Source organism: Puma concolor, chromosome A3 (genome assembly GCF_028749965.1).
Source record: "Puma concolor isolate L17-30 chromosome A3, mPumCon1.1.hap2, whole genome shotgun sequence".
Taxonomy (NCBI): domain Eukaryota; kingdom Metazoa; phylum Chordata; class Mammalia; order Carnivora; family Felidae; genus Puma; species Puma concolor.
In genome coordinates, this window is record NC_141669.1 from 49,197,984 (window position 1) to 49,213,005 (window position 15,022).

Below are 15,022 nucleotides of genomic sequence, written 5' to 3' on the forward strand. Positions count from 1 at the left end.
ATCAGTTCGTGTGATACACTACATTAACAGGATGAAGGACAGAAACCACATGATCATCTCAGTTGATGGCAGAAAAAGCACCTGACAAAATTCAATACCCTTTCATGATAAAAACAACCAACTAGGGATAGAAGGAAATTTATGAACATAATAAAGTCCATATAGGAAGAGCCCACAGCTAACATAATCCATGGTGAAAAACCAAAAGCTTTTCCTGTAAGATTAGGAACAAGGCATGGACCCCTATTCTTGCCACTTCTGTGCAAGAAAGAATTAGAAGTCCTAGCCAGAGAATTCAGGCAAGTAAAAGAAATAAAGGGCAGCCAAATAAGAAAGGAAGAAGTAAAATTAACTCTATATAGATATGATCTTATATGTCATAAACTCTAAATAGACTCCACACACACACAACTCTGTTAGAACTAATTCAGCAAATTTGCAGGATACAAAATCAACACAAAAAGTTATGGTTCTATGGACTAACCATAAAAAATCCAAAGAGTGTGTTTAAAAAAAGTCATTTACAATAGCTTCAGAAAGAATAAAATTCAGGAATAAACTTAATGAAGGAGGTAAAAGATTTGTACAATGAAAACTATAAAACATTGCTGGAAGAAATTGAAGAAGACATAAATAGACATTTCATGTTCATGGATTAGAAGACTTAATATTGTTAAAATACCCAGTTTTACCCAAAGCAGTCAACAGATACAGTACATTCCCTATCAAATTTTCAGTGGCAATTTTTGCAGAAATAGGAAAAAAATTCTAAAATTCATATGGAATCTGGAAGGACCCAAGACTGTTTTGATTATTCAAACCAATAATCAAAACAGTCTTGAGAAAGAAAAGCATAGGCAATACAAGCAAAAATAAACTAGTGGGACTACATCAAACTAAAACTAAAGAGCCTCTGCTCAGCAAAGGAAATAATGAACAGTGAAAAGGCACACTGTGGAGTAAGAAGAGTTGCAAACTATCTGATCCAAAGTATCGGAACTCATAAAACTCAGCAACAACAAAAATCCAACTGAAAAATAGACATTTCTTAAAGTAGACATACTAGTGGCCAAAAAACATATGAAAAAAATGGTCATCACTAAACATCAGGAAATTATAAATCAAAGCCACAATGATTAGGATGGCCACTGTGAAAACAATAAGCGTTCTCATGGATGCAAAGGAAAGGGAGCCCTTATACGCTATTGATGAGACTGTAAAATGGTGCCACAGCTGTGAAAAGCAGTATGGAGATTCCTCAAGAGATTAAAAATAGAAATACCATATGATCCAGCAATTCCACTTTTGTGTGTGTGTGTGTGCACAAAATAACACAAGACAGAAAACAATTTACAGGGGCGCCTGGGTGCCTCATCAGTTGAGCATCCAACTCTTAGTTTCAGCTCAGGTCATAATCTTACGGGTTCATGGGATTGAGCCCCGCGTAGGGCTCAGCGCTAACAACGTGGAGCCTGCTTGGGATTCTCCCTCTCCTCTCTACCCCTCCCCTGTGCACAAGCATGTGCTTATCTCTCTGAGAATAAATAAACCTTTAAAAAAAAAAAAAAAAGAAAATATCTTTGCATACAGTGGAGTATTATCAATCTTAAAAAAGGAAATCTCTTGGGGCGCCTGGGTGGCACAGTCGGTTAAGCGTCCGAGTTCAGCCAGGTCGCGATCTCGCGGTCCGTGAGTTCGAGCCCCGCGTCAGGCTCTGGGCTGATGGCTCAGAGCCTGGAGCCTGTTTCCGATTCTGTGTCTCCCTCTCTCTCTGCCCCTCCCCCGTTCATGCTCTGTCTCTCTCTGTCCCAAAAATAAATAAACGTTAAAAAAAAAAAAGTTAAAAAAAAAAAAAAGGAAATCTCAGTATATGCTACAACAAGAACCTTGAGGACTAAATGAAATAAGACATTCACAAAAGGTAAATACTACATTGACTCTATTTACATGATCTTTCTAAAGTGTCAAACTTTTAGAAACTGAAAATAGAATGGTGGTTGCCATGGTTAGGAGGAGGAGAGGAAGGAGGAATTGTTGATCAGTGGGTATAAAGTTTCAGTTTTACAAGATGAAAAGTTCTAGAGTTCTGTTCACAACAGTGTGCATAAAGTTAATACTGTACTGCACACTTAAAAATAAGATTATAAATTTTGTTACATGTTTTTTGACTGCAGTAAAATAAGCATATTTTGTTAATATACTTGATTTATAATAATTTACTTAAATATTTCTCTGTTGGACATTCTGACTTCTAAGTTTTCTCTCATAAATAATGCTAAAGATAATGAATGTTCTTGTAAGTTATTTAATCTGTTACATTATTTCTTAAATGTCTGAGGAAAGGTGACCTGCGTAAAATTATGCATATTTTTATGGCTCTTGAAATAGATTGCCAGTCTGGACACATCTTTTATTCTCCTACTATTAAAACTTATCTCTTAAGTGGAGAGTATTAATATAAATAGTATGTTTTGCTAAAGATAAGGCAAACCCATCATGATAGGTTGTTTTGTCTTAAATATTTTTCTGTTTTACTACTCAGAATCTACTGTGCTTCTTTAGATATTTGAAAGAATGAGTATGATAGGAAAAGTTTCAATAGTTCTATGTAACATGTGATACAAAGAGAGAACTTGGTTCTCCTGCCCAAGTTAGTATTCATAAAGAACGTTTTCTTTGCCTTTTTTTTTTTTTTTTAATACTTAGGAACTTTTCTTCTAATACTTGGTAATAGGTTCAGAATTCTTACCCTGTGTCTTTTATATAAATCAGCTTTAAAGTAGCTTCACTTCTTAATTATATTGCAGCTAAAATATATTGGTCATAGTTGTTCATTTATATGGTTTGACAAAGAAAAGGACATTCAATAGCATTGTATAGTGAAATAAACATAAAAGTCTTTAGATGATACCAGTTTTTAGATATTAGGCTACCTCTGTATTACAGTGAGTTGGCAAACTCCCCACCCACTCCCTGTTTTGTAAGTAAAGTTTTATTGGGACACAGCCATACTTGTGCATTTACATATTGTCTGTGGCTGCTTTAGCTACATCACAGAATTGAGTAGTTGCAACAGCAACCATATTTCCTACCTGGACCTTTACAGAAAAAGTTTGCCAACCTCTATTCTAGATGATTGGTTTTCAGTAGTGATGTTAAATGATGAAAATTGCCTTGATTCAGTATAATTTTTGTAATAACTTCCCTAATTACTGTCCTTCTGATAGTCCTTCGTTAACTGAAAGAAAAGAGCTAGAATTACAGCTGTTGCATCTAGAATTGCATATAATTCGGGACTTAGCGGTTTTTGGTTTTTTTGCCTTTTTTGGAATTGTGTTTGAGAGAGTTGTCTTGCGTGCATTATAGGGAAAAAAAGGTAGCAGATCACTGATAGTAGCATTTCATTTTATCTGGATAGGTTTTAATTTTAAATTTAGTGTATTTTATTTTTTCATTAACTGAGTTTATTTGAAAAAGAAAATACATTTTTATTGTCTAGACAAAATCAAATGGTACAAAAGGATATACAGAGAAAAGGAAGTCACCTTCCCCAAAGAACCACTCCTCCCGGTTTCCTGTTTCATTCCAGAAGTAGTCTGTATGTATGTCTATACAAGTACATATATACTTATATATTGCCCCATTTTTTATACAAAATTAAAGCACATCATATCCCCTGTTCTCTACCTTGCTTTTTTCATTTAATATGTATTTATGATCTTACTGCTATAACCAATAATATTCCACTTAATTAAAGCAGTTTTTTAATGCTTTCTGTACATTATTGTCTTATTTCTTAACTGTCTCTATTCTTTACATAATGCAAGGAAAAACTTGGAAAGACAAATGCATTAGTCATCGTTCCAGGGAAACTTAGAAGACATTTTTGGTCTTTAAGAAAAAAAAAGATGACATTTGGTCTAAGCAAGTGTTTACTAATGATTTTTCATTATACACAGCAAGTTAGCTGAAGGAGTTGAATTTTTTTAAGAAAGTTCAAGTCTACATACTATGAATTTGTTACTTCATTTGTAGTTAATTCTCAAATTGTAATGTACTCACAGTGTCGAATATTAGTGGAAAACACATTCCAGATATTTTTAAAGAAATAGTGTTTCTTATTCCTCTGCTGGCAAATATACAGAGAGATAACTGACTTCTAAAAAATAAGCAGACATTGAATTATATTTGACATTTGTTTCTTGCTACGTTAGTTGATAAATGTGATACTAATAAGAGTTAAAAAAAAAAAAAAAAGTAGGCTGTTGGGTAAGGGGCACTAAGGAATCTACTCCTGAAATCATTGTTGCACTATATGCTAACTAATTTGGATGTAAATTTTTAAAAATAAAAAAATAAAAGTAGGCTGTGTTATCAATAAAGCAGTGTATGGGGGACTACAGCAAAAACAGGAAATATGCCTGAAAGAACATCAAATTCTAATGACAGATAAAACCATCGAGTCATAAAACATTAAATTATACCAAATCATAACATGTTCAAATGGTTTTAATACCAGCTTATTCAGTAATACCCATATTCGAAGAAAGACCACAAACTGATTTAACAGTAACTCCACATGGATTCCCGTATTCAAATATAAGACCTTGGATTGTCTAGCAACTCACCTAGTTTACAAATTCTGATCAATCCACACTTACTAACTTTCACTGTAAAATTATCCTCTGATTAGCTCAAGCACCTGAAACCTGTAAGTGTCCTTTCCTCCCTTTTCCTTTGAGACCTTTTTCATTGTGGTGTCCTTTGCTCAGCAAGTCTCATAAACACAGGTTTATAGGCTTGTCCGTTTCCTTGGTGGGCTCTGTAAGATAGCTTGAAAAAAAAATTTCATTAGATTGATAGTTATCGTGGTAGAAATCAAAGTTGGAGAAACAAGGCAGTTTTCATTTATTTTTATTTTGTTTATTTAGGTTAACACTGCTACAGGATACTCACCGCTCACACCTGAGGGAATATGAAAAATACATACAAGATGTCAAGAGTTCGAAGAGTACCATCCAGAAACTAGAGAATTCATCAAATCAAGCTCTAAATTTTAAATTCTATAAAAGCATGAAAATTTATGTGGAAAATTTAATTGACTGTCTTAATGAAAAGGTACATGGTCATAAATACAATATTTCCTTTTTATAAAAAAATCCCCTTACCATGAGATTTTTTTTTTTAAGTCTAATATCCCACAACTAATTTCCTTCAGGGTTTTCCTACACATTTTTGACATGCTGTGATATTAAGTATCCCCTTAATATTGGACAGTTGGGATTTTTTTGCAATTATTTTGGTATTATAAATAACAAAGTTTTGTATATAAATTTTTGTGTTAAAATTCCATGTGTTTAAAAAAATTCCTAGAAAGTGAATTATTAAGTCAAAGTTTCTAAATATCTTTTAAAGCTTATGAAACATTGCTAAATTATTTGAATACCAGAAAGATTGCATCAGTTTTACTTTTAGCTTACTTCATTTAAAAAATGATTTTTGCAGGGGTACCTGGGTGGCTCAGTCAGTTAAGTATCCGACTTTGGCTCAGGTAATGGTTTCATGGTTCATGAGTTGGAACCCCACATTGGGCTCTCTGCTGTCAGCACAGAGCCTGCTTAGGATCTTCTGTCTGTCTGTCTCTCTCTCTCTCTCTCTCCCCTCCACTTACACTCTCTCTCAAAAATAACATTAAAAATTTTTTTTAATAAATAATGTTTTTTGCTTGTACGTACTTATTTTGATCTCAAACAAAACCTTTTTTTTATTAACACATGCAGTCTCTTTTTGTGAGTTGTCTTTGCCTTGTTATCTTTTTTCATATTGGCAATTTTTCTTTTTTTTTCCTTTTTTTTCCTTATATGGTGAAAATTGTTTACTGCTTAAAATTTTTAATGCCACTTGATATAGGTAAACTTTCCAGTTTGTCTTTTGATTTCGTTTGCAGTGTTTTTTTTGACATCCTGATCATTTGACATTTTTGTGTTAATCAGATTTATGAATCATTCTCTCCCTTTATAAGTCTGCTTTTGTTTTATACATACTAAGTCCTTACATTTGGGTCTTGAGTTGACTTTTTTTTTTAAGTAGACAAACCATTTAAAAAATACACTCTACTTTATTCATTGCTTTTTATTTACATTTAACATATTACCAAATAATTGGATTTTTTTCTCTCCAGTTGTTTCAAGTTGACTACCTTTTACCGTCACTTGGTAGTTACTTTCTGAAGTATTTATTGCAATACAACTTAATTCATTGATCCTTGAAGAATTAAAGTTTCATTGGCCTACACATTGATGTACCCAGGGCAGCTGCTATGGGAACATCATTGGAGTGGGGAGAATTGTTGCTCAAGAAATGTAAGAAACTAATCATTCATTTTTGCTTCACAGCTTTCTTACCTGTCTGGTTAGGTCTCTTCCATTCTCCCCTTTTTTCAGATTTAACAGTTTCCTCAAGTGCTCTCCTACAGTCTGCCCCCTCAGCTTATGAAAAATATCTGCACCTTTATTTTCTCCTCCTAATATCTCAAATAAAAAAGAATCCTATTTGGGGGTGCCTGGGTGGCTCAGTTGAGCGTCCGACTCTTGATTTCAGCTCAGTCATGATCTCACAGTTCGTGAGTTAAGGCCCCACATCAGGCTCCACACTGACAGTGCAGAGCCTACTTTGGATTCTCTCCCCACCCCACCCCCCACCCACCCCTCTCTCACGCACGTGTGCTTTCTCTCTCAAAATTAAAAAAAAAAAAATCCTGTTTCTTATCTATTCACTCCTATCCATGTTCCAGACTTGAACCCATTTGCTTTCATTTTTTATGATATTTATAGCTGTTTCAGTGCAGTAAGTTGATTATCAATATTAAAGTATTGGCAGCCAGGTCTCTATCTCACAATCTTTTTTTAATTAAAATGTGGTAGTATTGGAAATGTTTCTTTTATATGAGTATTGAGCACATATATATGCTTATCTGAGTATTACTTTTTATAATTGATTATTGATGACCTACAAAATGTTACTTATATGTGTATTTCAGATTATCAGCATCCAAGAAATAGAGTCATCCATGCATGCACTCCTTTTAAAACAAGCCATGACCTTTATGAAACGCAGGCAAGATGAATTAAAACATGAATCAACGTACTTACAACAGTTATCACGTTAGTGTTTTTCATATTCAATATCATTTATGATTTATCAGCTAGAGAATAAAAATATTTTTATTTCTGTATAAAAAAAGTGCCTTTTTGTGTATTTTCCCACTAACCTTTCACCTATTTCTTTGCAAAAACCCCAAAATATTTAGAACTAGGGCTTCAAAATATCTTGAATTAAGCCTAAGACAAAAAAAAATAAAAATTACAACTTCTAATCATTTGGTATTTGAGACAGTATATGGCTATATAATGACTTTGTTGAGATGAGTTGACCTAAGTCCGTAGGCTGTGTCAGAAATCTAACTTAAAGATTTCATGGCTGATCCACGGATTAGGTGTGGAGGTTAAAGACATTTTGGTGGGTTTTAGTAGAGAATCATCTGTAAGATCTCAAATAAGATTTGGATGCTGCCTTTTAGTTCTCACACTGGTTTTGTATTTTCAGAGATGCCTTCCTTTGATTAGGTTCTGTTGGGGAATAGTGAAGGAGATGAGATCGTAACCAAGTAGCTGATTAAAGCAAAATGACTTTCAAACACATGACTTGTAGTTAGTTATAAATTATGGTACATACCAAAGTAACAAATAATATGAATAACTTACTGGTAATGCAAATATTTCTAGTAATTCAGGGATGAGAAAAAAAAAAAGAACTGGTGAAAACACCTGAAAAATAATACAAGAAAAAGAAACACGGTAGAATTTTATTACTGTTCTCAAGTGCTGAACTATATTCACCAGCCAGGGTATCTTAGGCTAGCAGGCTCAATGCCTATCAATATTGTGATAGGGAGTTAACATTATAATTTCGTTATATGATGAAGTATGCGATTTAAGCAAAGTAAGTGTGTTTATATATATACCTACATGTATATACACCCAAAATACAACTTTTGTTTTCAGAATGTTTTGTTTTATTTCTCTTAAGAATTTGCAGCATGAAATTAATTTTATTTGTTAACAGGCAAAGCTGAGACATCAACAAATGGAAGTTTGGCTGTAGGTGAAAAAACTCCATGGATTTTGGAAGAGATTGAATCTCGAAGGTAGCTATATATAAAGTGAAGACTTGAGCAAGTATTTTTAACCACTTAACCATAGTTATCCCCATAACCGTAACTGAACATTAATTTGTGAGAATGACATAAAACCAAAATTTAGTTAAACAGTCCTTAGCCCCAGGGTTTAAAGACACATTGGTATATTGGATCAGTCAAAAGGAATGGGTAAGATGGCATTTATCGGTCTGGGACTTGCTTATAACTAGAAGCTGGTTATTATATTGTTACCCCCTCTTTAAAATCTGGGTAGCCCATGGGAATGTACTTTAAGAAAGAGGGAGAACCACCAATTCAGATTAACGAAGCTAAAATGCCAAAAATAATAACAAAATTGTGTGCTAATAATAATAATATGGTATATATTCTAGACATTGTAAATAAATGATGACTCCTAGTTTTTGTTTTAAAGTATTTCTTTTCAGCAGGAACTGTTTTTTGTTTTGTTTTTGTTTTTAGGAACTGTTTTAAATTTGTTTTCGGTTTATTGCAAAACATAGGTCACAAAGAAGACAAGCAAGGGCACTTTCTGGGAATTGTGATCATCAGGAAGGGACATCTAGTGATGATGAACTGTCTTCAGCAGACATGATTGACTTCCAAAAAACCCAAGGTCAGTTACCAGGTTTCTAATATGTCTTAATTTGAAGTATCGAAATGGTAGGAAATGCTTGGAAATGCTTTGCTGTGATTGCTCTTAAATATCGTTGGGGAAATTCAAGGAAAAAGGAACACATTTTTTTCCCCTTTAAGACTTCCTGGGGTGCCTGGCTGGCTCAGTCCATAGAGCATATGACTTGTGATCTTGGGGTCATGAGTTCGAGTTGCACACGGGGGGTAGAGTTTACTTAAAAAAAAAAAAAAAAAAAAAAAAAAAGATTTTTCCTACCTTTGAAAAAATGGCATAAAATGGAGGAACATTGTGAGTTTTCTGCATCCTTATAGTTTTTTCCCTCAGCTTTTCTCATTTTTTATAAAGGAGCCATGAACAATTTGGTTTCATTTCTCTATTGTATACCTTCTATATTATCATTTTTAATTGAAAACAATTAAATTTAGGGGTGTCTGGTTGGCTCAGTTGGTAGAGCATGCGACTCTTGATCTCAGGGTTAGGAGTTAGAGCCCATGTTTAGGGTAAAGATTACTTAAAAAGAAAATCTTTTGAAAATAAATAAAACATTTAAATTTAATAACTATTTTAGTGATTCATAGATAAATGTCGCATATTTGAAAGAATGTGGGCTTTACAGGGCCACCTGGGTGGTGTAGTCGGTTAAGTGTCCAACTTTGGCTCAGATTGGTCATGATCTCACAGCTCATGGTCTCGAGCCCTGCGTCAGGCTCTGTGCTGACAGCTCAGAGCCTGGAGCCTGTTTCAGATTCATTCATTCTGTCTCTCTCTCTCTCTCTCTCTCTCTCTTTCTCTCTTTCTCTTTCTCTCTGCCCCTTCCAATCCCCCACTCTGTCTCTCAAATAATAAATAAAAGTTAAAAAAAATTTTTTTTAATGTGGGTCTTACAGTCAAAACAGATGGTTTCAAACCCATCTGTCTCTATTTTGTGTGATCTTAGATCCATTGACCTCCCTGAGTCTCATGTTGTTTGCTCATTTGTCTATAAATAGTCACACCTACCTTGTAGAGAAGATAGTTATGATGCTGAAATAGCAGGGAATCAATAAGTGGTGGATTTTGTTAGTGTCAGTATTGCTATTAAAGTGATTTTTTAAAAATAAAAGGTAATTTATCTGTTAATATCAAAGGAAAGTTTTCAGCTCTGTTGAGTACATACGTCATTACACGTGATGATGTTTATAGGAAGCAAAGCTCACAAACTTAAAATGCAAAATATACAGAGACTCCTTTTGTTTACAGGTGAAATTTTACGGGATCACAAGAAGATTTTTGAAGATGTACATGATGATTTTTGTAATATCCAAAATATTTTGTTGAAATTTCAACAATGGCGAGAAAAGTTTCCTGATTCTTATTATGAAGCTTTCATTAGTTTATGCATACCGAAGCTTTTAAATCCCCTAATCCGACTTCAGTTGATTGATTGGAATCCTCTTAAGGTATTTAAGCTTAACATGTGAAAGAAATAATTCTGTCCTGTTCATTACTGAAGTGCCCTTGTTATTAGGTTAGCTTTAAAATACACAGAGTTGGAATTGATAATTAGTGCTTTGGGGTAGTAGTCTGCATTCATGTTTTCTTGGTTCTTCTCTTATATTTAAGGCTGAATAGCACTAAACATCTGTCAAGGAAACACTTTTTTGTTGTCTTTCAGCTTCTTCTATGGTAAGTTAAGGTCATTTTTAAATCATTGAAAAATGTGAAGGTAGTATTAGCTTTTAAGAATTTTAGTCTGTGTGATATAGGTACCAAGAGTTTTGAAGTTGGAGATGCTATATTGGGACTATTTGGTTTGGAAAGCTACACTGAGGAGGAGGGATTTAAATGAGGATTTGAAGGTTATATAAGATTTAAAACAGGAGAAAAAAAGGAAAACTTTTTTTGTAAAGGTACGTAAGGAGAAATCCTAGTTCAGGAGCTAGAGGTTGCATAGAGGTTCAGATCCTAAATTAAGAGATAGGAACTTATTTTGATAAATAATGGGAAGAGTAGAATTATGAAAGTAGTGTTTTAGGAAGTCCTAGCAGCTGGCTAACTTGGAGGGAAGAAACAGGTGAGATAATACTGGAAGGCTATTGCTGTAGCCCAAGTCCAAGGTAGTGAATCCCTTACATACAGTGATAGTGATAAAGGGAAGAGAAATAAAGGGTTGATTATAGGAGGTTTTGTGAATTAAGAATCAGTAAAAAGCTTCTGCACAGTGAAGGAAACAACAAAACTAAAAGGCAGCCTATTGAACAGGAGAAGATATTTGCAAATGACATATCTAATAAATTAGGGTTAGCATCTAAAATGTATGAAGAACTTATACAGTTCAACACCCTCAAAAATCCAAACAATGCAATTAACAATTGGGCAGAAGACACGAATAGACATTTCTCCAAAGAAGACATCCACACAGCCAACAGACACATGAAAAGATGCTCAACATAATTGATCATTAGGGAAATACAAATCAAAACCACAGTGAGACATCACTTTAAACCTGTCAGAATGGCTAAAATAAAAAACACAAGAAACAAGTGATGGCGAGGATGTGCAGAAAAAAGGAATCTTCATGCACTGTTGGTGGGAATGCAGACTGGTGCAGCCACTATGGAAAATGGTATGGAAGTTCCTCAAAAAGTTAAAAAATATAACTACCCTCTGATCCAGTAATCACACTACTGGGTATTTACCCCCAAAATACAAAAACATTAATTCATACACGCACCCCTATGTTTGTAGTAGCGTTATTTACAGTAGCCACAGTATGGAAGCAGCCTAAGTGTCCATCGACTGATGAAAGGATAAAGAAGATGTGGGGTATGTGTGTGTGTCTCTATATACACAATGGAATATTAGCCATAAAAAAGAATGAAAGCTTGCCATATGCAACAACATGGATGGAGCTAGAGAGTATAATGCCAAGTGAAATAAGTCAGAGGAAGACAAATACTATATGACTTCACTCAAATGTGGAATTTAAGAAACAAATGAGCAAAGGAAAGAGACAAATCAAGAAATACACTCATAACTGTGGAGAACAAACTGATGGTTACCAGAAGGGAGAGGGTTAAGGGAATGGGTGAAGTAGGCAATGAGGATTAAGGAGTGCACTTGTGATGGGCATTGAGTGATGTATGGAATTATGGAATCACTATATTGTATACCTGAAACTAATATAACTATTTTAACTATATTGGAATTAAAATTAAAGAATTAGTAAAATACCAAGAATAACCTTAACACACAACATTGAAAGGTGACCCCAGTGTTTTGATTCTGGGTTATTAGAACAGCGGTAGTTCCATTAATAGAAACGGGAACTTTCCAGAGGGAAAAAGATTTTGAAGGAAGTTTTACTTTGTACATGGATGCTGAAATGATAGTGGAACATCCATGTGGATGTGCCTAGTAAGAAAATGGAAATGAGAAAACAAAGTTGTAAGAATAGAGGAAAACTGAAGATAAAAATTTAACGAAGTGAAGGCGACAGAACCATGTCCTTTTATCTTTCTCTGCCCCAGTCATGCATGTCTGTTGCTCACTGTGTTGGGTTCAGGGCCAGGCAGTCTTCATAATATAGAAACTAAGCTTATCCCTAAGAAAATGGTAAGCAGTTTGTTGCACAGGAGCCTCGTTGTTAAGCACTCAGGCCAAATTGAGTACTCTGTTACACCTAGTGGAGATCTGTTCATTCATTCATTCATTCAACAGATCATAATTGGCCATCTGCTACTTGCCTCATAAGCTAAACCACCTATAAAATACACACTTGTGCCTATGAGAATTGAGGGAACCAAAAGTGAATTTTGTATGATGTAAATTGAATTTTTGTAAACAAAATCTGTATTTATTTTAAGTGATATTCTTACAAATGTATATATTTTTTTCAGTAGTAAAGTGTGGTAGGTTCTGAATATGGCATTTTTGGCATATTTGTCATATGAGTGATGCATGGAATGTAGTTTTCTGTCATATTTTTGAGACATCTTGTCCTAGTCATGCCATCCTGCCTACCCTTGGTCTAGTGTTTTATACAGGGGGTTAAAATATGGAATTACTCCTTTTTTTCCTCAGAAAAGCTCTAGTGATTACTGAAAAAACTAACTTTTTAAAAATAAACTGTGTAAGAATTTATTGATAACTTTAATAATTTTATTTATAAGTTTGATGCTGTAGGCTTAAAACAGATGCCATGGTTCACATCTATAGAAGAATATATGGCTAGCAGTATGGAAGATTCAAAGAAGGAAGATGGTTCTGATAAGAAAATCTTGTCTGCTATCATCAATAAAACAGTTATTCCTCGACTTACAGGTACTGCTTTGTAAACTTGATAAAATTAAATTGTTCTCTGGCAGATCGAAGATCACTAATTTCTGTTACAGTCACAGATTCTTTTATCAGAAGTTTTCAAATACAAGTAATATGCGTTAAAAATCAAGAGATGTCATAATTGAAGGTGGTTAAAAGAGCTTGTTTGCACAAGGGATTGGCTACCAGACTAGCTAGTATTCTTCAGCCTTTAGCATTTGTGACATTAGTGTTGCTTTTATAACCCCTAAGTCATTTATTTGATTCCTACTGCATGTATTTCTTCCTTTCCCTTGACTTCTTCCCCTTTCTTGTTATTTTCTTTTTTAACATTTGTTTATTTTTGAGAGAGCAAGACAGAGCATGAGCAGGGGAGGGGCAGAGAGAGAGGGAGACACAGAATCCAAAGCAGGCTCCAGACTCTGAGCTGTCAGCACAGAGCATGACGAGGGACTTGAACTCAACCAACTGCAAGATTGTGACCCCAGCCAAAGCCAGACACTTAACTGACTGAGCCGCCCAGGCATCCCTTGTTATTTTTTCTTTAAAAAAACATTACTACATCTTCATATCTGCATTTAGCATTGATGCTTGTGCTTCAGTCTGAAGGCTTATTTAAACTGAAATTGTACTTGATAAAGATCTGTTTCACCATGGCCCTGAGAATGGATTTTGATAGCAAAGTCTATAGAACTGTCTTAAATGATGAAGCAACTACTTTCTATTGCTTCTTAGCCAATTTGGCTAAAACTTTAAGATTTTTCTCAGCATATCTTGCAGTGCAGTCATGGTTGTATTAAGTTACTACTTTTACCTAGTTGTCTTAATGATAGCACAGGATATATATGACTGATTTAAATACTCTTCTGAAAACTCCAAATACTTCACTTAAAATTAAACCTCAAGTAAGTAGAATTATGAGAAATTAATACTGTGTATTTATTCTTAAGTTCTTTCCTGGATGCCCTTGTACTCTTCATGAACCCCTAGGCTATTTCATACTCTGTTTTAGTGTTATCTATATTTTTGTTCATTGTGGTAACCAGTAACTAAATGTGGTTATTAAAATACACATTTCAAGGAAATAAAAATTAAAATTCAGTCCCTCAGTCACACTAATGACACTAAATTCTTAGTAGTCATATGTAGGTCGTGTCCATCAAATAGTGCAGATATAATGTGTTTTTTCCATCATTTAGAAAGTTACTTTGGATGGTACTCCTCTACACAATTTTAAGTCCAAAGGAACCGGAAAAAATCCGGATCTTTCTTATCAAAGTACCTTCCGAATACATCCACTTGGATGTTCAACAGGCACCTCACAGTCCACATGTCAGATCATACTTAAATCCTTTGCTGTAGATCTGTTCTTCTTATATTCCTTGTCTAGAAAGTGACATCTCCATCTATCTACCCGTGTATTCAAACCAGGACTTTCAAGTCATTCGCTCCTCCATCTTCCTTCCTTCTTTCCTTCCTTCCTTCCTTCCATAAGCAATTGCCACATCTGGTTTTTTTCCATTTTCTAACCTATTTTCTATACAACAACCAAAGTAATCTGTCTAAAATGTGAATCTGCTTCTGTCATACCTCACTTAAAACACTTTATTATTCTTAACTGCCCTTGGGATGAAGTCTAAACTCTTTAACATGACTTTCTTAGTCTTTCAGAATCACCTCTCTGCTTAGTAATTCTCCAACCCCATTTCTTGCTGAGCTCCACTCCTCTTTTCCCTCATCCCCACTTGTGTATTTCAGCTGTATTCTTCTTGTATCTTCTATGTTTCATCGTTTTGACAAACCTCCCAGCCCACTTCTTCTATCTTGCTAACTCCTCTTTATCTGTCAGGACTCAGTATGGACATCACTTC

General features: G+C 34.5%; 1 protein-coding gene across 2 annotated transcripts in view; it reads left to right on the forward strand.

The window, feature by feature from the left end:
• Positions 1-15,022, forward strand: part of GCFC2 (GC-rich sequence DNA-binding factor 2) — a 55,935-nt gene that overhangs the window by 20,313 nt on the left and 20,600 nt on the right. For both annotated transcript variants that reach the window (XM_086700745.1, XM_025932042.2), the window contains 6 exons: positions 4,932-5,118; positions 7,040-7,163; positions 8,125-8,206; positions 8,719-8,831; positions 10,092-10,291; positions 13,004-13,154. In XM_086700745.1, coding sequence (XP_086556871.1) covers positions 4,932-5,118; positions 7,040-7,163; positions 8,125-8,206; positions 8,719-8,831; positions 10,092-10,291; positions 13,004-13,154 — 857 coding nt within the window. The remainder of the gene's footprint in view (positions 1-4,931; positions 5,119-7,039; positions 7,164-8,124; positions 8,207-8,718; positions 8,832-10,091; positions 10,292-13,003; positions 13,155-15,022) is intronic.